The sequence below is a fragment of the Mustela nigripes genome, chromosome 6 (assembly GCF_022355385.1).
Source record: "Mustela nigripes isolate SB6536 chromosome 6, MUSNIG.SB6536, whole genome shotgun sequence".
Taxonomy (NCBI): domain Eukaryota; kingdom Metazoa; phylum Chordata; class Mammalia; order Carnivora; family Mustelidae; genus Mustela; species Mustela nigripes.
In genome coordinates this window covers 81,484,687-81,507,523 of record NC_081562.1, presented here as the reverse complement: position 1 = coordinate 81,507,523, position 22,837 = coordinate 81,484,687, and the positions used below count along the sequence as shown (strand labels likewise).

At 36.6% G+C, this 22,837-nt stretch overlaps 1 protein-coding gene and 1 pseudogene across 4 annotated transcripts in view; both read left to right on the top strand.

Annotated features, from left to right (window-relative positions):
• The window catches only part of SCAF11 (SR-related CTD associated factor 11), a 71,359-nt gene extending 51,428 nt beyond the window's left edge, over positions 1 to 19,931 (top strand). For 3 of the 4 annotated variants that reach the window (XM_059402956.1, XM_059402957.1, XM_059402960.1), the window contains 9 exons: positions 8,405 to 8,463; positions 8,620 to 8,726; positions 9,877 to 9,978; positions 12,353 to 12,459; positions 13,115 to 15,826; positions 16,607 to 16,950; positions 18,204 to 18,422; positions 18,781 to 18,900; positions 19,160 to 19,931. In XM_059402956.1, coding sequence (XP_059258939.1) covers positions 8,405 to 8,463; positions 8,620 to 8,726; positions 9,877 to 9,978; positions 12,353 to 12,459; positions 13,115 to 15,826; positions 16,607 to 16,950; positions 18,204 to 18,422; positions 18,781 to 18,900; positions 19,160 to 19,306 — 3,917 coding nt within the window. In that variant the 3' untranslated portion in view covers positions 19,307 to 19,931. The remainder of the gene's footprint in view (positions 1 to 8,404; positions 8,464 to 8,619; positions 8,727 to 9,876; positions 9,979 to 12,352; positions 12,460 to 13,114; positions 15,827 to 16,606; positions 16,951 to 18,203; positions 18,423 to 18,780; positions 18,901 to 19,159) is intronic. The other variant, XM_059402958.1, reaches the window with a different exon arrangement.
• LOC132019610 (elongation factor 1-alpha 1-like) lies at positions 3,121 to 5,092 on the top strand (annotated as a pseudogene).
• Positions 19,932 to 22,837: the final 2,906 nt, after the last annotated feature.

Here is a 22,837-nt window from a genome sequence, read left to right as displayed (position 1 = left end):
CCTCCTTAGAAGACACTGAGAGAATCTGTAAATTATTACTTGTAATTGTCCCAAAGTTTAGGGTAGAAATGAACCTTTATACAGGAGAAAAGCAACCTTGGACCCTTAAATTTAACCACTTGATGACTGAGCAAAGAATGAAGAGATTAAGTTAAGGTGAAGGTAAAGTTAGTGGCAAGTTATGCATATTAAATATATCTTTATTTACTTAACCTGTTACATTGAACAGGAGCCATTGTGTCCTAAGGGTGATTTAAATTTCTTTTTATAAAAAACTTTTTGAGAAAACCTTTTTTCTTTACCTAGGACTGCTTAAGTAGATTTTAGAAGCAGCTTAGTGTACTTCTTTCATTTCTTAAAGTTTTTTGAAGCAGGAAGGGACTGTTCTTTGAACATTTATGTATGGCTTTATGCCTGAAGTTATTTATCTTTATGTTATACACTACTCAAACTAATTAACAGAGCATATGAAACTGAAATTCTTTTATCTGAATTAGAAATTATACATTAGTTAAAATTGTAGAAGGCCTAATAGATTTTATTGGGAGTTGGGCCACTTGGCCTTTGTACTGGTTTTTCCATTAAATCATCTGTGACTGTAGTAAAATTAGGTAAATTGTTTAATTTAGTTTCTTCATATGATGAAAATACTGGTGCCTCACTTGAAGATACTGGGAAAGGTTAGATAGCATACCTTTGGCAGATTTGTTGAGGAAATATTACTTTTTTTAACTCTCACTAGGTAACTGAGTTGTCATACTTTTTTTCTTTTTTTAAGTCATTTATGTACTTGGAATAAACATTAATCTTTTGTTTGGACTAATAGTTTATAATTGGTGCAGTTTATAAAAAGTATCCCTTTTTTATTTAGGCATTTCTTAATGGAGTGCTTCTTGAAGTACATGCTAGAGCATTTAATTATGGCTTTATTAACTTTGGAATCAATTAATCAAGCTGTAATTGGGTACCTGCCAAATAATGGGCTCTAAGTTAAAAGCCTTTTTCATACTTGTTTGTATTGTAGAAAAGATGTTTTCATGAAACATCTTTTGGCATTATTAGTATTTCATGATACATGTTTAGGATGTGCTGAATTCAAACAAGACAACCTTCTAGCTAAGCATAGCAGATTGACAAACATGGGACCTGTTTAATTCCCTAAACCTTCCAAGAACCCTACTAAAATGATAACAAAAGAATGAAAAAAAAAAAAATTTAAGCCACAAATCCAGAGAACAAGGGAGAAGAGACAGCAAATAAGAGATGTCCACAAAACTTGAAAGTGATTGTGTGAGGCGAATGGTAAATTGTCTTAACAGATGGGGTGCCTGGCTGGCTCAGGGAGTAGAGCATGTGACTCTTAGGGTCACGAGTTCAAGCCCTGTGTTGCCAATAGAGTTTATTTAAAGAAAAAGAAAATTGTCTAAGCAGATAGCTGAACCTTTCATGGGGAGCATGGAATTAATTAAAAATCAGTTTACATACCATAGAACCTTAGGCAGACTTGGGTCTGAGGACCTCCATTATCTAGAAGGCAGGGATATGGGTGATGCCAAAAACCAGAACTGGTTAAAGTGTTTGTTTGTTTTAAAGATTTTGTTTATTTGACAGAGAGAGACACAGCAAGAGGGGAAACATAAGCAGGGGGAGTGGGAGAGGGAAAAGCTTGGCAGGAAGCCTGATACAGGGCTCAATCCCAGGACTCTGGGACCATGACTAGAGCTGAAGGCAGACATCAAACAACTGAACCACCCAGGCACCCCTTGGTTAAAGTGTTTTAAAGACTTATTTATTTATTTGACAGAGATCACAAATAGGCGGGGGGGTGGGAGAAGCAGGCACCCCGCTAAGCAGGGAGAGCCCTATGTTGAGCTTGATCCCAGGACCCTGAGAATATGACCAGAGCCGGAAGGTAGAGGCTTAATTCCTGAACCACCCAGGCACCACGGTTGAAGTGTTTTAAAGAACTTTATCCTGCAGAGTTTTAGCAACTTTATCCTGCAGAGTTTTGGCGGAAGAGGGTAGGGGTGGAGTCCCCCCAGGCAAAGACTGGATGTTTCCTCCATAGAGTGAGTGGTTAAATCAGATTAAATTCTGGCACAAGTGAGGGTTGAGGAAACAACAGTAAAGAGGGAAATTAAATCAAATATTAAAGCCTCTAATTCTCTACCCATGGCACTTGCACTCTTGCTTATTGCTAAATTAGAAATAGGAGGCATCTTATCTAAGACAAAAGAGTTGAGATTCTAATATTTGGGAGTCTCTGAATGAAATAGCCAGATCCCTGCTTGATCAGCTTAAAGTGAAACCCGTTAGTTGAAACGCTCTGACCACCTGTTCTCAAGATTTTCAGTCAGTATTTTAGTGTCTCAAAAATCATGGGTCACTGGGTATTTGTGGGGAACCTCCAATATAAGAGAGGTCAAAACAGAGACAAAAGGAACTGGATAGAATAAACCAAGTGCTGGGAAAGGAAACTTTAAAAATTAATATTCACAGAGATAAGGGATAGTTCATCATTGACACAAGAAAGACTGAAAAAAGGCAAGTTGGAAACCAAAAATGTTATAGTAGAAATTTTAAAAATTCAACAGGGATAGAGAATAAATTGAGAAAACTGAGAAGGTGAGATGAAAAGTTGACAAGATGGTAGGGTATTAGTCTGTAAGGTTCAGTACGGACTAATAATATTTCAGAAAGAAAACAAGCCAAAAGGCAGAAAGTTACCAAGGTACTACAAAGGAAAATTTCCCGAGTTGCTGGGTATGAGTATCTGAATAAAGAAATAACCCAACACCTGGTAAATAAGGAAAGAACTAAAGTGCTTCATAAAATTCTAGAACTCTGCAGATAACAAGATCCTAAGAGGTTCTAGAGAGAGAAAACAAGACTATGTATAAAAGAATGTTATCAACAATGGATGGAGCACTGGAGCAATGTCTTGAAAATTCTGGGGAAAATAATTGCTAAACCAGGACATTGTAAACCCTGTTAAACTGTCAATCAGGTGTTAGGGTAGAATAGACATTGTCAAACATGTAAGAGCCCTTGCTTCACTAAATAAGATAGTAGTGAACATTGTTCCAAAAAATGAGTTCTGACCTAGGGATTTAAAAAATGAGTTCTGGCTTTTTCACAACGGGTTTGCCGCCAGAACACAGGTGTCGTGAAAACCACCGCTCATCCTAAACCAGAATGGGGAAGGAAAAGACTCGTATCAACATTGTTGTCATCGGACACGTAGATTCGGGCAAGTCTACCACTACTGGTCATCTGATCTACAAATGTGGTGGGATCGACAAAAGAACTATCGAAAAATTCGAGAAGGAGGCTGCTGAGATGGGAAAAGGCTCCTTCAAGTACGCCTGGGTCTTGGATAAACTGAAAGCTGAACGTGAACGTGGTATCACCATTGATATCTCCCTGTGGAAATTCGAGACCAGCAAGTATTACGTGACCATCATTGATGCTCCAGGACACAGAGACTTTATCAAAAACATGATTACAGGCACATCCCAGGCTGACTGTGCTGTCCTGATTGTTGCTGCTGGTGTTGGTGAATTTGAAGCCGGTATCTCCAAGAATGGGCAGACCCGTGAGCATGCCCTTCTGGCTTACACACTGGGTGTAAAACAATTAATTGTTGGTGTTAACAAAATGGATTCCACTGAGCCACCCTACAGCCAGAAGAGATACGAGGAAATCGTTAAGGAAGTCAGCACCTACATTAAGAAAATTGGCTACAACCTCGACACAGTAGCATTTGTGCCAATTTCTGGTTGGAATGGTGACAACATGCTGGAGCCAAGTGCTAATATGCCTTGGTTCAAGGGATGGAAAGTCACCTGTAAAGATGGGAATGCCAGTGGAACCACACTGCTTGAAGCTCTGGATTGCATTCTGCCACCAACTCGTCCAACTGACAAGCCCTTGCGTCTGCCTCTCCAGGACGTCTACAAAATTGGTGGTATTGTTACTGTCCCTGTGGGCTGAGTGGAGACTGGTGTTCTTAAGCCTGGCATGGTGGTCACTTTTGCTCCAGTCAATGTTACAACTGAAGTCAAGTCTGTTGAAATGCACCATGAAGCTTTGAGTGAGGCTCTTCCTGGGGACAATGTGGGCTTCAATGTCAAGAACGTATCTGTCAGGGCGCCTGGGTGGCTCAGTGGGTTAAGCTGCTGCCTTCGGCTCAGGTCATGATCTCAGGGTCCTGGGATCGAGTCCCGCATCGGGCTCTCTGCTCAGCAGGGAGCCTGTTTCCTCCTCTCTCTCTCTCTGTCTGCCTCTCTGCCTACTTGTGATCTCTCTCTGTCAAATAAATAAATAAAGTCTTTAAAAAAAAAAAAAAAAAAAAGAACGTATCTATCAAAGATGTTCGTCGTGGCAATGTGGCTGGTGACAGCAAAAATGACCCACCAATGGAAGCAGCTGGCTTCACAGCTCAGGTGATTATCCTGAACCATCCAGGCCAAATTAGTGCTGGATATGCACCTGTGCTGGATTGTCACACAGCTCACATTGCTTGCAAGTTTGCTGAGCTGAAGGAGAAGATAGATCGTTGTTCTGGAAAAAAGCTGGAAGATGGTCCCAAGTTCTTGAAATCTGGTGACGCTGCCATTGTTGATATGGTTCCTGGCAAGCCTATGTGTGTTGAGAGCTTCTCTGACTATCCTCCTCTGGGCCGTTTCGCTGTTCGTGACATGAGACAGACGGTTGCTGTGGGTGTCATCAAAGCAGTGGACAAGAAGGCAGCTGGAGCTGGCAAGGTCACCAAGTCTGCCCAGAAAGCTCAGAAGGCTAAATGAATATTATCCCCAATACCTGCCACCCCAGTCTTAATCAGTGGTGGAAGAACGGTCTCAGAACTGTTTGTGTCAATTGGCCATTTAAGTTTAATAGTAAAAGACTGGTTAATGATAACAATGCATCGTAAAAACTTCAGAAGGAAAGGAGAATGTTTTGTGGACCATTTGTTTTTTTGTGTGTGTGGCAGTTTTAAGTTATTAGTTTTTAAAATCAGTACTTTTTAATGGAAACAACTTGACCAAAAATCTGTCACAGAATTTTGAGACCCATTAAAACAAAAGTTTAATGAGAAAAAAAAAAATGAGTTCTGACCTAGGGAAAAGGTAAATGGGATTATCAGGATGTTGATAGAGGATAGTTCTGAATGACTGTTAAACTACTTTTAGAGGGTTACCAGTTCAGACTAGAGTGGGACAGAGGAGTACCATTTCCGTGAGAGTGGGAAGCAGAGTTTGTGGATGAGATGATGTGTTTGCGTATAGTAAGAGGAGATTGATACTTTTGTTGAAGAGTTAGCTATAAATTAATTATAGGTAATAAAGAGAAAAAAGGAAAAGAGAAAACAAAGTAGTTAACCCTAGGAAAAGCAAGCAGTTGTGTAAGAAAAATAATCATAATGTAGTATATGGTTCAGCTGTGAATAATGTTTATATAGTTATAGTAATGTAATATTGCTTTTGATATATCAAAAAGAACATTTGGTGGAAGCAGCAGCTAAGCAGGTAGATAGGGTAGTGGTGTAAGAGAAAAGTCTTTATCTTCTATAGTAAAAAAAAATTAGAAAATATCTGAAACCAGAAAAAGTCAGGTAGAGTAGTATAAGCTTGTTATTTAGAAATAAAGAAGCAAATATTAGAAGAAACAGTTAAGGGATTTGATGAGTGCTTTCAGGGAACAGGAATTTCTGTAGTTTGCTGTTGTGCTGTTTGATTTCTTGAAGTTTGTACATGCATTACTTTGATAAAAAATGCAATATAAAGGCCTATCATTGCTGTCCAAAGGCAGTTAGATTAGTAGGGTGGATTTGTGAAATGGTCTTTGATCACAATTTAGGCATATCCACCAGTATTGAGTATTTTTGAGATTGTTATTGGAGCTGCTCAGTAATTACCTGAGAATTACCCAAAGATAGTTGGAATACCTTTTGAACCAAATTTTCATTTAGCGTCTGGCCAGAAAACAAGCAGTTTTTTGCATAGAGAGCATTCTCTAATGGTGGCTTCCTGAGATAGGTTTTCAAGTGAGGGAGTGCTGTGTAAACTTTACAATCTTAGAAGTGTTAAGTGAATGAAACTTGAGTGAAAATAACTCAGTACCCTTAGGTACTGGTTGTACACTGTCCAACTATAATAGCACTTCTGTGCCTAGCTGAAAGAAATAGTTAAACTTCTAAGAATGTGACTGGATATCACACATTTTATTCCTGGCTTGATGCACAGTTTAAAAAATCAGTATTAGGGGCACCTGGGTGGCTCAGTGTTTTAAGCCTCTGCCTTCTGCTCAGGTCATGGTCTCAGGGTCCTGGGATCGAGCCCCGCATTGGGCTCTCTGCTCAATGGGGAGCCTGCTTTCCCCTCTTTCTCTGTCTGTCTCTCTGCCTACTTGTGATCTCTCTTTCTGTGTCAAATAAACAGATAAAATCTTTTAAAAAAAAAAATCAGTACTGGGGTGCCTCGGTGGCTCAGTTGGTTAAGTGTCCTATTTTGGCTTAGGTCATGATCTCGGGGGTCCTTGGATTGAGCCCCGCATTAGCCTCTTCACTTAGTGGAGTCCACTTTCCCTCTCCCTCTGCTCATCTCTTTCTCCAATAAATAAATAAAATTTTACTTATAAATAAAATTAGTATTATCTTTTAAATATACGTTGAAGAGTAAGAAAATAAGTTTCTGGAACTCAGCCAGTACCTCTTTCCCCATTGTTGAAATTACATTTGTTAGAACACTTCTGGGTGGGACATGTGTGAAGGATGGATAATAGCAGGAAACCAAACAGCTGTTGTATGGTAGCTTAAAAGGAAATTAGTATGCTCTTAAGCAGAATGTAACCTATTACCAACTGGACTGACTGAAGAAACCCCAAATACATATGGTCTTACAAGTAGCAGCAAACAGGCCTCCTCGTTAGAGTGATTTATTTTAACAAGGTCAGTAGGTCCTTTATGAGGCAAGCAAGGCAGAAGATCGAAAGATCTATTGTCATTTGCACTGTGCACTTTATAGAGTTCTTGAGGAGAGAGCAGTGACAACAGTAGCAGCAGCGGATTATTGCAGGCAACAAATGCCCTGATAGGCAAAGAAGACTAATCACACAGGGTCCATGGTAAAGAAGAACTAACAGCAGTAATCTGTAAAGATGCTAACACAATTTTTGTGATTAGCAGAAACTGTCCTTTATCTTCCTTAACCTGGAAGTATATATCCATAGAAATAAATGTCCTGATACAACAGGTAAGACCAAAAAAACCACAAAACACCCACCATGAGCAGTGCAGCCAGAAGCATTGCTCTAACGGAAAGCTATGTGTCCTTCCTACTTTTAAAGTTTGAGGAGAAAGGAGGGTACTTGAAATTGGTACCAGTAGCTAAATGATAATTTACAGGGCTCATGGCCCCAGTTCCTCTGGTCAGTTCTGCTTGAGGTGAGTTAATAGTTGCTGGTTTTTAAGTTACAGCAGGGAAGGTTATATTCAGTGCATTACTGATATTATGTAATTTAACATCTTGTATATATTTTTTGTAACAAAGTAGTGTAAGTTTACATAGGCTGCCAGAAAATGGTGACAAGAATTTTAATACTCATGCTCTGAGCATAGTATTTGCACATGTTTCATACCAATTTTCTGTTTTTGTGGCTTTTTAAATTTTCTTTGTATCTGCAGCTTAACAAGATAAAATCAGCATTTGAAAAAGTTATAAAATGCAAGTACTATTATTTTAAATGCAACTTTTCTACATATTTTAACTTTATCAGTATGCCAGTATATGCCAGTGTCAGTACTGCTTTACAACCTTGTTAAAAATTTTTTTTTACTATTTATTTATTTAATTAGAGAGAATGGGGTTTGGGGAGGGGCAAAGGGAGAGAGAATCTGAAACAGGCACCACATCCAGCACAGAACCCAACACAGGGTTCAGTCTCACCACCCTTAGTTCATGACCTGAGCAGGAATCAAGAGTCGGATGTTTAACTGACTGAGCCACCCAGGCACTCCTTTGGTTGGTTGGTTGGTTGGTTGGTTGGTTTTGGTTTTGGGTTTGGTTGGGTTTGGTTTTTATTGTTTTTGTTTGTTTTTCAAGAGAGAGGGAGCAGGGCAGGATGAGTAGTAGGGTACAACCTTGTGAAATAAAAAGTGAGGGGCACCTGGTTGGCTCATTAGGTAAGCATCCAACTCTTGGTTTCAGCTCAGGTCATGATCTCAGGGTCGTGAGATTGAGCCCTGTGAAGGGCCCTGCGTTGGGCCTGGAGTCTGCTTGAGATTCTCTCCCTCTTCCTCTGCCCCTACCCCTGCTGCGTGCATGTTGTCTCTAAAATAAATAAATAACATCTTAAAAAAATAAAAATTAAGGCAAGATAACAGTCATTTTGTGTCTTTGTACAGGAAATTCTACACACAGTGAAATGGAAGGAAAGAAAAATGCAACAATAAAAACAAATAAGGTTTGTTGAAATAAAGAATAACTTTTAGATAATAACATTCTGTGGTGGTTTATTACCTAACTATAGCTTGGCTATATCAAAACATTTAATATAACTATTAGTTATCATGGAGGTTTTATTGTTTGCTGTTTCACTAACTTCTTTTTACTTTTCTAGCCTCGAAGATCAAATCAGTGTACCAGTCAGTGCTTCAGAAATTTTTTCTCCAATATGTTTTCTTCTAGTAGTCACACTGGAGAATCTTTCACCTGTAGAACTTACTGGTTAGTATTTTCTATTTTAATTTATGTGTTTGTACTTGATGTTTCATTATTATAATTAACTTTTGGTAAAAAAAAGTTCTGGCTCAAATATGAAAGCCCATCTTGTTCCTTGGTTTTGTTTCTTTTGGAAAATAAACTAGTTCTGGTAAAGAGGAAACCTGTTTTATGACCCTCTGTAGCATGCAGTGACTGCCCATGATCTAGTGGGTTTTGTCTTCATTAATAATAAATTGTTCTACACTGGCTTTTTATGTGATGGAGAAGTAAGCTACTTGTTAAATTGTAATCAAGCAGAACCCTTTTAGAGTAGAACCAGTCATCCTTGAATCTGTATTGACTGGCATGTAGATACTAAGTAAAATATTTGTGGAATTTGAAGGTTAAGTTGGGGTTTTATTTTTATTAATATATTTTTTTAAGATTTTATTTATTTGCTTGACAGAGATCATAAGTAGGCAGAGAGGGAGAGAGGAGGAAGCAGGCTCCCTGAGAAGCAGAGAGCCCGATGTGGGGCTCGATCCCAGGACCCTGGGATCATGACCTGAGCCAAAGGCAGAGGCTTTAACCCACGGAGCCACTCAGGCACCTCTAAGTTGGGGTTTTAAAATCACCTGCTTTAGTTGAATGAACAAGACAGGTCAGGTTTGCATGATTTAATTTTAGAGCTTGGCAAAGGTTACCAAAGATAACAATTACATCTAAGTAGCTTTTGGAAAGCTGAACTCTACCCATTTTTGGTTATAGGACCTGTATCTTTCTTTATTTTTTCCTTTGTCTTACACTTCGTTTCAGATGGAAAACTACTGCAAATACAATTTCTGCTGGGACTGCTGGCTGCAGCTTTGGTTCATGGGATAGAAAACAGTGTTGCTTTTTTCTCTCAGTAATAAGGGTTTATTCTGAATTGACTTGTTAAAAATTCTGTCACTTCAAGATACAAATTCAAGCATTATTTTTATGAATCAGATAAACAGAATTTTGATTTGTAATAAATTTTACAATTAGTAATGAGTTCATATTGAAATAGAAGTCTGTTTTAAATGTGGTTTATAATGCTAGGTACAAAATTTTTGCTATCATGATTTAACACAAGTATTACGCTGAACTTAATATTTGGAATTCTGATGAGGGTCTAAAATTTATCTTTTAGTACAGAATTTATAGAAATCAATGAAATGAGTGCATTGATTAGACAGAAGAGGCAGGAATTGGACTTGTCATGGTTTCCTCATACGTCACCTGGAAGTGGAAGGTAAAAAAAATTTTTTTTTTACCAAAGTGTTTTCATGCTAACGTAAGCAGAAGGTGTCATTAATACTTAAGTAACAGGTATCTTAATCAATAGTTGTGTTTCTAAGAAAGTTTTATGCAAATTAAATTTGGTGTCTCAACTGCCTAAAGAGGATTGGTATTTAAAGAATCCCTTGAAAAATACCTTTTTTAATCTGTTTAATAAATGTAGATACTTGGGTCATTTAAAAGGAAGACTCTTGAATCCCAGAAACAGTTGTGGAAAGGGAGGTGGGTGGGGAAGGGGGTAACTGGGTGATGGGTGTTAAGGAGGGTACGTGATGTGATGGGCACTGGGTATTACATGCAAATAATGAGTCACTGAACATTATGTCAAAAGCTAATGATGTGGGGGTGCCTGGGTGGCTTAGTTGTTGGGCGTCTGCCTTCGGCTCAGGTCATGATCCCAGGGTCCTGGGATCCAGCTGCGCATCTGGCTCTCTCTGCTCAACGGTCAGCCTGCTTCTCCCTCTCCCACTCTCCCTGCTTGTGTTCCTTTTCTCACTGTGTCTCTGGCTGTCAAATAAATAAAATCCTTATTTTTTATTTTTTTTTAAATTTTTTAAAGATTTTACTTATTTATTTGATGAATAGAGATCACAAGTAGGTGGAGAGGCAGGCAGAGAGAGAGAAGAGGAGGAAGCAGGCTCCTTACTGAGCAAGTAGTACGATGTGGGGTTCAATCCCAGGACCCTGGGATCATGATCCGAGCCAAAGGCAGAGGCTTTATACCCCACTGAGCCACCCAGGCGCCCCAAATAAAATCTTTAAAAAGAAGTAATGATATATGCTATATGTTGGATAATTAAATTTAAATTTAAAAAATTAAAATTAAAAAATAAATAAATAAAAGGGAGAGCACCAAGATGATAAGATTCATTGTTAGTAATGGCATTTGGATCTGTCATCTTTCTGTTGTTTCACTCATTTGAATCTTAACCTGTGTGCTCTTAGCGGACACACTACTTCTTTGGTCACGACATTTCCCCTCTCCAAAAGATTTCTCTAAAATTTATTTGACTAAGTCTTTATACTCTGACCTGGCATTCATGGTTTTCTATAATGTAGTCCTTTCTTTCTTAGTTTAAGTCCTATAGCTACTGTCAAGTTGCTAGGTGTTTTATAAATATATATACTTAAATTAACTTCCTACAAAATGATTGATTGAGGTCCTTGCCACTGTCATTCCTGTAACATTATAACTTTATCTTATGTAACACTGTAATATAGTTCTGCATATATAACACTGTAATATAGAGGCCTTCCCTGTAGGAATGACCGTGGAATATAAATACAAGTGAAATTAGGAAGTCCAGATATATGAGCTCTCAAATATTTTTGCGTATGTGTAGTTGCACATTGTTTTTGAAGCTTTTCTGCTTTTACTACAGATTTCATTGGGATAAAGTAGGTTTTCTTCTTTTTATTAGGCGATCTGAACTGAACAAATACGAATCAGAAAAAAGCTAAGAGTGAATTGGGTTTGGTTGTAGAAACTTAATAGGGACATTGGGAGCTTTGAAGAGCCATTATTCTTAGATTGAGGAATGTCATAATATAATAGAACAACAGAAATCAGTCCTTTTTTTTTCTTTTTAAAAAATGTATTTATTTTGATGTTTTTGCTTTTGATACGTGTTATAAAACAAATGTGAAAACATAACTCATGTATGTATGACATGCTTCAAATTCAAGTGATACAATTCTATTTCCAAGTTATGTTAAATTATTTATTCATGAACTGATTATTCTTTAACCTTGCTGATTTCTTAAGACCTTGATTTGATTAACTTGGCTAAATTTTCCTTTGGTTGCCCAGAAAGGGGCGTGCGTAGCACAAAGGGCATGAAATCACCTTTTGGTGGTTGGGGGTTGTGGTGGTTACACAGATCTATACATCAGTCAGGTGTCATCAAGCTGTGCACTTAAAATCTGTGCATTTTATTTATCTATACATTTTATTTTCCAAATTGAATTTTTTTAGAATGAAGGTAAAAAAGCAGAAACTAAAAAAAATTCTTGGCAAAATATTACATTAAATTATTTAAAAGAGAAACATGTATTATATATAAAGTTGCCCTTGGTCTCCCTTTGCCCTTAATTTATCAGAAAAATATGCTTTTAAGGGTTTTTTCTATATAGTCAGTTGGTAGCCATCTTTGAACATGAGTAACCTGGAATTTACATTTTCAGTTATTTTGGCAAAAACTAATTTAAGTATACAGTATTTTAAAGTTGCTAACCTGATTTGGGAAAGTAGTAATTTTAAATTGTTGGTGTAACTTTTTAAACCATTTAAACAAAATGTCTTTTTTTGTTTTGTTTTAAATTTTCAGAATTGGTTTTATACCCTGGAATATTGAAACACAAGTACTTCCTCTCATCTCTTCTGTGTTGCCAAGAACTATTTTTCCAACAAGTACCATATCTTTAGAAAATTTTGGTAAAGTTTGTGTAATGTTTTTCTAGTCTTTAGAAAATTATTACTAGTTTCTTTCAGTATCCAGTGAGTGTTCATGACTTAGAAAACTATAAAATAAGGTAAAGATAGTAAGTCCTAGATACTTCTGTAAATATTTGGGTAGCGACTTGACTTTTAGATTGTTCCAAGTAGAAAATCTTTTTTACTTAAGAAATTACATCATCAAATATTTGAGAAACTGGCTAGAAGTATCCCTTCTGTTTAGGGCTTTAGCTTTCAAAATATAGATCTTTAGAGGTTACATCTACTAATTATGAACAAATAGTGTCAGTCTTTATATTTGTGGATAACTTGTTTTCTCTTTTTTTTGCCTAGGTATTACCTATTCATAACACAGTGGTATTTATCAAACCAAACATATTTTCTTCTGGTTTTCCTATAGATTGCCCACAAGAATTCAAATCTTGTGATAATTCATTTCAGTAGCATTAAAATAACCTGATAAATACCTGCTGTTACTTAGATGTTAGTAGCTATGCATTTATTCATAACTTGATTCATAAGTATATTTTGTTTCACTTTGTTACAGACATTTATGCTAACACAACCTGAAGCCAAAGGCTTCTCATTTATTGAAACATATACTTTTTACTTTTTAAAATGTATGTATTATTAGGTACCTCCTGCAAGGGATATGCATTAGCACATACTCAAGAAGGAGAAGAGAAGAAGCAGACTTCTGGTACATCAAACACCAGAGGAACAAGACGAAAACCTGCAGCAACAACTCCTACAAGGAGATCAACACGTAATACGAGAGCTGAAACAGTCAGTCAGGCTCAGAAATCGCCAGTATCAAATAATTCTGGATGTGATGCCCCAGATAACAACAATCCATCTGTAAGTGTTTCCTCTTCGGGTGCATCAGAAAAGCAAACAAGACAGGCTCCAAAACGGAAGTCTGTAAGAAGAGGAAGAAAACCACCTTTGTTGAAAAAGAAACTTCGGAGCTCTGTATCTGCCCCTGAAAAATCATCTTCCAGTGATTCAGTAGATGAAGAAACAGCAGAATCTGACACACCACCTGTGTTAGAGAAAGAGCACCAATCAGATGCAGAAAGTAGTAACAGTTGTACTGTGCAGGCAGGTGTAGAAAATGAGTCTGTTAATGACTTGAGAAGTTGCAATGAGCACGTAGAAGAAAGTGAGGAACATACTGAGAACCATGATACAGAGGAAGCAGTGGAATCTTCATATTCGGAGTCTCATGTTCAAGATCCTCCTGTACTAGTTGGAGAGGAAGAGGACATTCAAAAAGTTGAGAATACAAGTATAGAAGCTAATATTTTATGGTTAGAAAGTGAGACCCCTAAAAATATTTCTGAAAAAGAAGGTGATCAACTAGGAAATCAAGACCAAACATCTGGACTTTCAGAATCAGAGGTAAAGGTGGATAAATGTACAGATCATTGTTCAGATGATCTTCTTACTTGTTCAGGATCTGAAGTTGAAGTAGATGAATCTGTACCAAGCTTAGGTGAGTTACCAGAGAATGCAGAGTCCGTGGTTAATGAAGAAAAAGTTATGGAGAGTCCTGTGGCAGAAATTACTGATCATAAAGATTCAATAGTAAAAACAGAACAGCTTGTAGAAAGCCCCAAATTAGAATCTTCTGAGGGTAAAATTATGCAAACAGTGGACAGAATATCCATAGAGAGCTCAGAGGTTCAGTTGCTTGGGCATGTTGAAACTGAAGATGTAGAAATAATTGCAGCATGTGATACTTCAGAGAATGAAAATTCCAGTAGTATTCAAGACTCTGAAAATAATTTATTAAAAAATAATCTTAACACCGAATTAGACAAATTAGAAAAGACTGAATCTCCTATTGAACATTCCGGATCTGCAGAATTGCCTAATACACACATTGAACAAATTCAGAAGCCTTTTAGTGAGGACAATAATGAAATGATACCTATGGAATGTGATTCACTTTGCAGTGACCAGAATGAATCTGAAGTTGAACCTTCTGTAAATGCTGATACTAAACAATTGAATGCAGATTCTATGGAGCACAGTTCTCAAAATAATATGCCATCTTCTGATCCTGCAAATGGAAATGCTGAAACTGTATCTCAACCATCTGAAAGCCCTGTAGATGTGGCAGAGAAAGCCAAAAAGCCTCGTACCCGAAGATCTAGATTTCACTCCCCATCTACAACTTGGTCTCCCAACAAAGATACTGCACAAGAAAAGAAGCGGTCTCAGTCTCCATCTCCCAAAAGAGAAACTGGAAAAGAAAGCAGGAAGTCTCTCTCACTGTCTCCCAAGAAAGAATCTGCAAGAGGACGTAGAAAATCTCGTTCTCCGTCCCCAAAACAGGATATCGCAAGAGAAAGGAGACAATCTCAGTCTCGATCTCCAAAAAGAGATAGTACAAGGGAAGTCAAAAGATCTGTATCACTCTCCCCAAAAAGAGACACTTCTAGAGAAAACAGAAGATCTCAGTCAAGAGTGAAAGATTCTTCCCCAAGGGAAAAATCCAGGTCCCGGAGCAGAGAAAGAGAAAGTGATAGAGATGGGCCAAGGAGAGATCGAGATCGAGATCGAGAAAGGAGAACCAGAAGATGGTCTAGATCCAGATCTCGTTCTAGGTCACCATCAAGATCTAGAACAAAAATTAAGAGTTCATCATTTGGCAGAACTGACAGAGACACTTACTCTCCCCGCTGGAAGGAAAGATGGACAAATGATGGTTGGAGGTGTCCACGAGGAAATGATCGGTACAGAAAGAATGACATAGAGAAACAGAATGAAAATACAAGAAAAGAAAAAAATGACAGTCCAGGTGCTGATGATCCAAATTCTGCTGACAAACATAGAAATGACTGTCCCAGCTGGGTAACAGAAAAAATAAACTCTGGGCCTGATCCAAGGACCAGGAATCCAGACAAGTTAAAAGATTCTCACTGGGAAGAAAACAGAAATGAAAATTCAGGGAATTCTTGGAATAAAAACTTTGGTTCAGGTTGGATGTCTAACCGTGGTAGAGGTAACCGTGGCAGAGGCACTTACAGAGGTGGTTTTGCCTATACAGATCAAAATGAAAATAGGTGGCAAAACCGAAAACCCCTCTCAGGGAATTCAAATAGTTCAGGGAATGAGTCTTTCAAGTTTGTGGAACAGCAACCCTATAAGCGGAAAAATGAGCAACAGGAGTTTTCATTTGATACACCGGCAGATAGATCTGGGTGGACATCTGCATCTAGTTGGGCTGTGAGAAAGACTCTACCAGCAGATGTACAAAACTATTATTCACGACGAGGGAGAAATTCTTCAGGCCCGCAGTCTGGATGGATGAGACAAGAGGAGGAAACAACTGAACAAGGTAACATGTTCTGCTTATTGAGTAATACTGTTTTATTTAAAGAAGGAGATTATAAGTTTAACATTTATATGAATTGCAATGATCCGTGTTTATAGTTTTATAATGTTAAATTGAATCCCCGTTTAATAAGTCACTTTGCATTATATAAATATATATACACATCAGCATTTACTGCATTTTTCACCTGTGCGTCACCCCCCCACCTTGCCAAAGACTTAAGTACTGTAAGTACAGTTTGTTAAAATAGAAGAATTTGAGATGTTAAAATAGAAGAATTTGAGATGTTCTTGTGCAGGATTTAACTTCTATTTCATTTATCTCAGATGTGAGCATTTGGATTTTTTTGATGATTAGTCATATAAATAAGTTACTCTTCTAATAATGATTTACTTTTCTTTGGCTTTTCTTGTGAAGAGCATTCTAAGAAAAAAGCTGTTGAAGATTAAAAAAAAGTGATTAACCTTCTAATTTAGTATTCTAATTAAATTTTATAGGATTATTTCTTTAGCAGATTTCTTGAGGTACTGATTCTTTGCTAATGTTGACAGATGTTGTTATGTGAACTTATTCTTAAAAATAATTCTAAATTGTTTTTAGTTAGAAAATCAGTCCACATAATTTAGAAATGATAGGATTAGACTAAATGATCTGAGATTCGTTTAGGTGTTCTGAGTCTGTTCATTGCTATTTAACCTTACTATAACCAGTGGTTCTTTGCTTCTCTGGCTAAAGAAGTTTGCAACATGATTTTATTTCACAAGTCTTTTTTTCTTTTGATAGATTCTAACCTAAAAGACCAAACAAACCAACATGGAGATGGTTCTCAGCTACCGATAAATATGATGCAACCACAAATGAATGTAATGCAGCCACAGATGAATGCACAACAGCCTGTGAACATCTTCCCATACCCAGTGGGTGTTCATGCTCCTTTGATGAACATCCAGCGCAATCCATTTAACATTCATCCTCCGCTACCCTTGCATCTGCACACAGGCGTGCCTCTCGTGCAGGTGGCTGCTCCTACCAGTGTATCTCAGGGACTCCCACCGCCACCACCCCCTCCCCCACCATCCCAACAAGTCAGCTACATTGCTTCACAGCCAGATGGAAAGCAACTGCAGGTATGTTTTTAGCATCTAAAGTTTAATCAACATAACCATTATAAACATTTAGCTGTTAGGGACAGATGGGCAAGAAAGGGCTTTCTGGCATCCGGAACATTTGTTTGATTAGGTTTATGGGAAACCTTCATAGCCTCCTTCACTGTCCTTCCTCAAACCTCCCACCCCTCAAATAAGAAAATGAATTGAATGCATATCGTCAGATCTAAGCTACATATATACTGTGGTTGATGTCCAAACAGATTTGCTTTTTCAAGTTAAGACCAAATTACGAGCCAAATTAGAATCAGCTGGTGGGTGCTTTAAAATAATTTTCCAATTTATTGGACTTTTAAGGGGGTGGGAACTGGTGATGAAACTTAATACTGTCTTGTTGGGGGGCGCCTGGGTGGCTCAGTGGGTTAAGCCGCTGCCTTCGGCTCAGGTCGTGATCTCAGAGTCCTGGGATCGAGTCCCGCATCGGGCTCTCTGCTCGGCAGGGAGCCTGCTTCCCTCTCTCTCTCTCTCTGCCTGCCTCTCCATCTACTTGTGATTTCTCTCTGTCAAATTAAAAAAAAAAAAAAAAAAAAAAAAAATACTGTCTTGTTGGGACAAATGCCAAATAAAGCTGTTCATTATCTGTTACCATCAGTGTTTCGTTTTCACTGAGTTTACCCCGCTAAAAAGAAAGAAGTGACTCGGAGGCATATAGAAAATTTGGACAATAGTTTGTAAACATAGTGTTCATTATAGTTCTGTGCCTACATTTCACAAATTCTAGAATCCTAACAGCAGTGTATAGTTGGAAGATAAGGGGATAGGATTCCAGAATTTGGGATCTCTTATCTTTTTTTTTTTTTTTTTTTTCTCTTCCGTTTTTTTCCTGTCCGCTCTCTGCAGGCCATTTGACGTCACTGTCTCCTTTCCCTCCATCGTTAAAGTGGGGGTAGTACTTTAGTTAATTTTCATAAAGAGCCTCTCAGGAGAGATACTATTCTTTAAATGCTGTTCGTTTCCTTCTTGTTTTGTCGTCAGAACATGACAATTTGCAGGTGTAATTTAAAAGTCACTTAACATATTTACATAGATCTCTATTTAAGAATGTTACTCATTTTTCTTCGGAGTCCTTTGGATATACATGACCCGAAATAAGAATTTTCCCTAAGTACTGAGGTTGACTCACTTTGAATTTTTTTGTTATTTCTTAATAAATGACTAAAAGACTTCTATTGAAAACAAGTAACTCATTAACTGATGATAACTCTTTAAAACAGGGTATTCCTAGTGCTTCTCATGTAAGTAACAACATGAGTACACCGGTCCTGCCTGCTCCAACAGCAGCCCCAGGAAATTTGGGAACAGTTCAGGGACCAAGTTCTGGTAATACTTCGTCATCAAGTCACAGCAAATCCTCTAATGCTGCTGTAAAATTGACAGAAAGCAAAGTAAGTGTTACAGTGGAAGCCAGCGCAGATAGCTCGAAGACAGACAAGGCAAGTTCAAGGTTGAGAGCAACCTACATATTCTGTATATGATAAAGATGAAAATATAAGTTTTGTTTTGTATAATTGGTAAAGGGAATTTATGTTGATAATCTTAAATTCCAGTGTTATTTGAAGGGTTCTGTCTAGATAATGTTGGTGTCCAATGAGTTACTGGTAGTTTTTCATGATTAGTTTTAGAAATGTTTGGTATATGTGTTAATAAATAACTTTTATATTTATGGCACCAATATTTGAAGAATTCTTGCAACAATGTAGAAGTGTAGTGTTTTCAGTATTATATTTTTAAAGACATTTTTTGAAAGTACGTGATTGGGCAAAGAATAATTATACTTTTTCCTTTTACCAGAAATTACAGATCCAAGAAAAAGCAGCACAGGAGGTAAAATTGGCCATTAAGCCATTTTACCAAAATAAAGATATCACCAAGGAAGAATATAAAGAGATTGTACGGAAAGCAGTAGATAAAGTAAGTTCCAACTTTAGCAGAGTTATGTATGTATTGTTTGAATCACCTCTATTTTAATAAAGGAATGTTTAAGGCTAATTAAAATAATAAGCACTAACTTCTAATTCTTGTCTACTTTTTTACCTTTTGAATAAGTTCACATGAGATATGAAACTTAAGAAAAAAATCTGATTATCTTTTGGGGGGTTTTCAAAAAGCTTTCCATTTTGCTGTAATCCTTTTAAGTATGAGAAAAATATTCCCCCTCCTTTTTTCATAGGTTTGTCATAGTAAGAGTGGAGAAGTAAATTCTACTAAAGTGGCAAATCTGGTTAAAGCCTATGTAGACAAATACAAATATTCACGGAAGGGAAGCCAAAAGAAAACTCTGGAAGAACCTGTGTCCACCGAAAAAAACATAGGTTGAAATGGGGAGCACTATAAAGGACACTATCAAGATATCTGCAAAGTGCAATTTCAACATGTACCTTTAACTGAAGATCATAACTGTGATTGAAATTTGGTTTTGATAAAATTATTTTTTTTAATGTAGAATATAAAGTTTTGTTCTAAATAAATATAGTTCTGCACTGCAACTTCCTTCTCCTTTCCTCCTCCCCAAAATAAAAGCAAATTCAAGGGAAAGTAAAGGGGTTAAAGGAGTGTGCATTTTTACTAAGACTGTGTTATAGTGTGGATACTGGAAGATGTACAGCTTTTTGATTTGAACAGTGGAGTGCATAAATTAGAGTCTTCTAAGTGCACTGGTTTTGGAAAAGATATATATAATACATTTATTCTGTCAGGCTAAAAATAAAGTATGATCTCTGATTTTTCCCTCTAATTATAGAAAGTTAAATGATGTATTACCATGAAAAATATTTCTAATAACAGAATATACCAATTGCAGGGTTCCTAATGTGTATTTTTAAAGCACACATCTGAATAAATTGCCTAGATAGAAAACAAATTATCACATGAGTAAAATTCAGTGTTCAGAACTTTGGAACACGGTTATTGTATCACCAAATAAAAGTTATGCTGCTTGTTTTTCTTTTGTGCCTTTTTTCCCCCCAACTGAGATGAAGCAGTTTGATTTGCTAGATTTACAACTTTGGAAGTCTAAAACTGTTGAATTTAGAAGACTAGTTTGGAAAAAGTGTTGTCTTTGTAAAAATTATGTTATTTCATAATATCTTCTACCTGTCAGAGAAATGATAACTTATTTGTGCCAACTGGGGAGTTGCTGTGGAGTAGTGACCCTCCCTTCCTTGGGAGGAAGGTAGAATTATGAAACTTGCTCATCTGTCTAATCACTAATGAAATTCTTTTCACACTTGAGAAGTCTCCAAATACTTTACAGTGAATAAAGTGTTAATTAGGTGACCATATGGTAGCTATTAACCATGTTGCAAAATTGTAGACATTAAAACCTGTGTTTTGGAAAGAGAAAGGAATTAAATAATGGGGTCTTGGTTAGGTTTTCAGGGACTAGGGATTTGACTATCTTTTTTACAATATTAGAATATATTAATTTTTACAAAAGGTAAGTTCAAAGCATTAGAGAGCCACTATTTTAATTAGAGAGCCACTATTTTAATTGGCATCTTAGAAGAAAACATGAGTTATATCCATGATAAACTATCTTTCATTCCAGTAACAGTTTTCAGTAGATACCAAATAATGGGAAAGCTATTCAGATAAGATGTTAATGGCTCAGATAGATGTATGCCTCAGTGAGACTGATTGACCCTTAACTAGCTAACCTAGAGAGCAATACTCCGTAGGACTGTGCTTTTCTGAAGTAAAGATGATCTGTTTCTTAAGTTTATGTGCATAATACTTTCTTGGTGCTAGCTTTGATAAGGCAAATATTTTGAATTGTTGGCCCCAATAATGATTGTGTTAGTTCATAATCTTCATTAGATTATGAGTGTAATCCCCAAAAGTGTTAGAAATATTTCCAAGCAGTTCTTGATCTTTATTCTGCATTTCTGGGCATTTGTAATATGATATTCTACTGATTTATATATATATTTTTAATTAAAGTTTGTGTTTAGATACGAAGGGGAACGAAGTTTGGAAGTATATTTCTTCTAATAAAATATTAAGACTGTTTTAAATATCAACACACACCTCCTCATTTGTTTGTTTTGAACTCTAGAAACAGTGGTGTGAACTTTCAATGTATTTTCAGTTAAAGCAGGTTCACACTTTGAAAATTTTGTAGCAGATTGCCTAAGATGATTAATCACACAGGGCATACTTCTACATTTTCTTTCAGTGATGTTTGGAGTAGGGTTACATTTTCCAGTTTGTTTCTACCATTTAGCTTTACAAACATGTTTAAAAGTTTTGAAGAAAAAACTAGGTGGTATGGTCCAGAGTTAAAGTTTCACATCTTTGGTAGCAGTGCCGTGAATTATTTCCACCTTTCTTGAAAATAACAAGGGTGTATTCCATATCTGCTTTGGGGTACTTGGTTACACTGCATTCAAAATCCTAATGAAGAATGTTACTGGGTTAGAATTCAGACTTTTAAAACTTAGAAATACTTAAGAATGTATTAGAAAGTGCATGCTTTATGTTCAAAAAACAATGCTTTAACATTCCCCATTCTTGCTTTTTTCAGAAATTTTCATTAGTTTTGCATGTGCACAAACTTAAAAACATTTTGTGGGGTTACAGATTTCTCATTACTTACTAAGATTCAGTATTAACTTAACCTTTGAATCCTTGGTCCCATTAACTTAATAGTCACATTGACCAATGATTGAGGCTGTAGTGATGCCTAGAATTTTGAGACTAAAAGTAGTTACTTATTACTTTAACATTCCAAAAGTTTTGTGATTTTTTTTTTCCTGGTAATTACCACATTTTCTCCATTATCTTCCTTTAAATGGCCACAGTGTGTACTGTTTGAATGTTCCATCCAAAAGATGTAGCATCATAATCACAGTGGTTGCCCAACCCCCCGTCCACGAGATGTTGTTTGTACTATGAGGATGGAGTGCTGTCTACTGAAACAATGCTCTTAAACAGATACGTAGTATGTAATATTTTCTAATAAATTCTTTTGATAAACAAAGAAGTGTCTTTAACATTTTATTATTAAGATTCTTGGGAAATGGTGACTTTTACCTCATTATATCTCCTTCCAAACCCATATTGAAGTATTTCTTGGATTTGTACCAAAGTAACTAGCACCATAGTTACATTAATTCCAAGTTGTAAAGCAAGCTTGGAGTCAGCTATAAGCATATATTTTAATAGCATTTTTTCCTAATTACAAAATTATTGTAGGAAATTAGGAAAACTTTATTTTAGAAAAATTTGTAGACGAGGGAAGAAACTGAAAAACAAAAGGAGAAAAACCACCTGTAATCCTACCATTTAAAGGTAACAGTGCTGCTCAAATTGCCCATAACTATGAGATAACTTGTCCTTTTCACTTAATGGTATATTTAGAAGTTTTAATTTTTTTCATTTTTAATTTTTCTATAAACATATAATGTATTATTAGCCACAGGGGTACAGGTCTGTGAATCGCCAGGTTTATACACTTCACAGCACTCATCATAGCACATACCTTCCCCAATGTCCATAACCCAACCACCCTCAGAAGTTTTCATTTTAATAAAAATTCTATAGCATCATTTTTAATGGCTATATAGTATTCTGGTACATATTGTACCATTACTTAAACCAGCCTTCTGCTGTTGGGTATGAAGTTGTTTTTACTAATATAAATAAATTAGTAAAATAAAAATAGTGCTAACATGCATAAGACTGATTTGAATATCTTTGTATATAAAATGATGTATCCTTTTTCAGATTACTCTCTGGGGAGTAATTCCTAGAAGTAGATTATCTGGCCAGTTTTTTATTTCCCCATAGAAGAATTTTAAATGTGATTATATATACAATTAATATATAATTTAAAAAATTCAATTATATT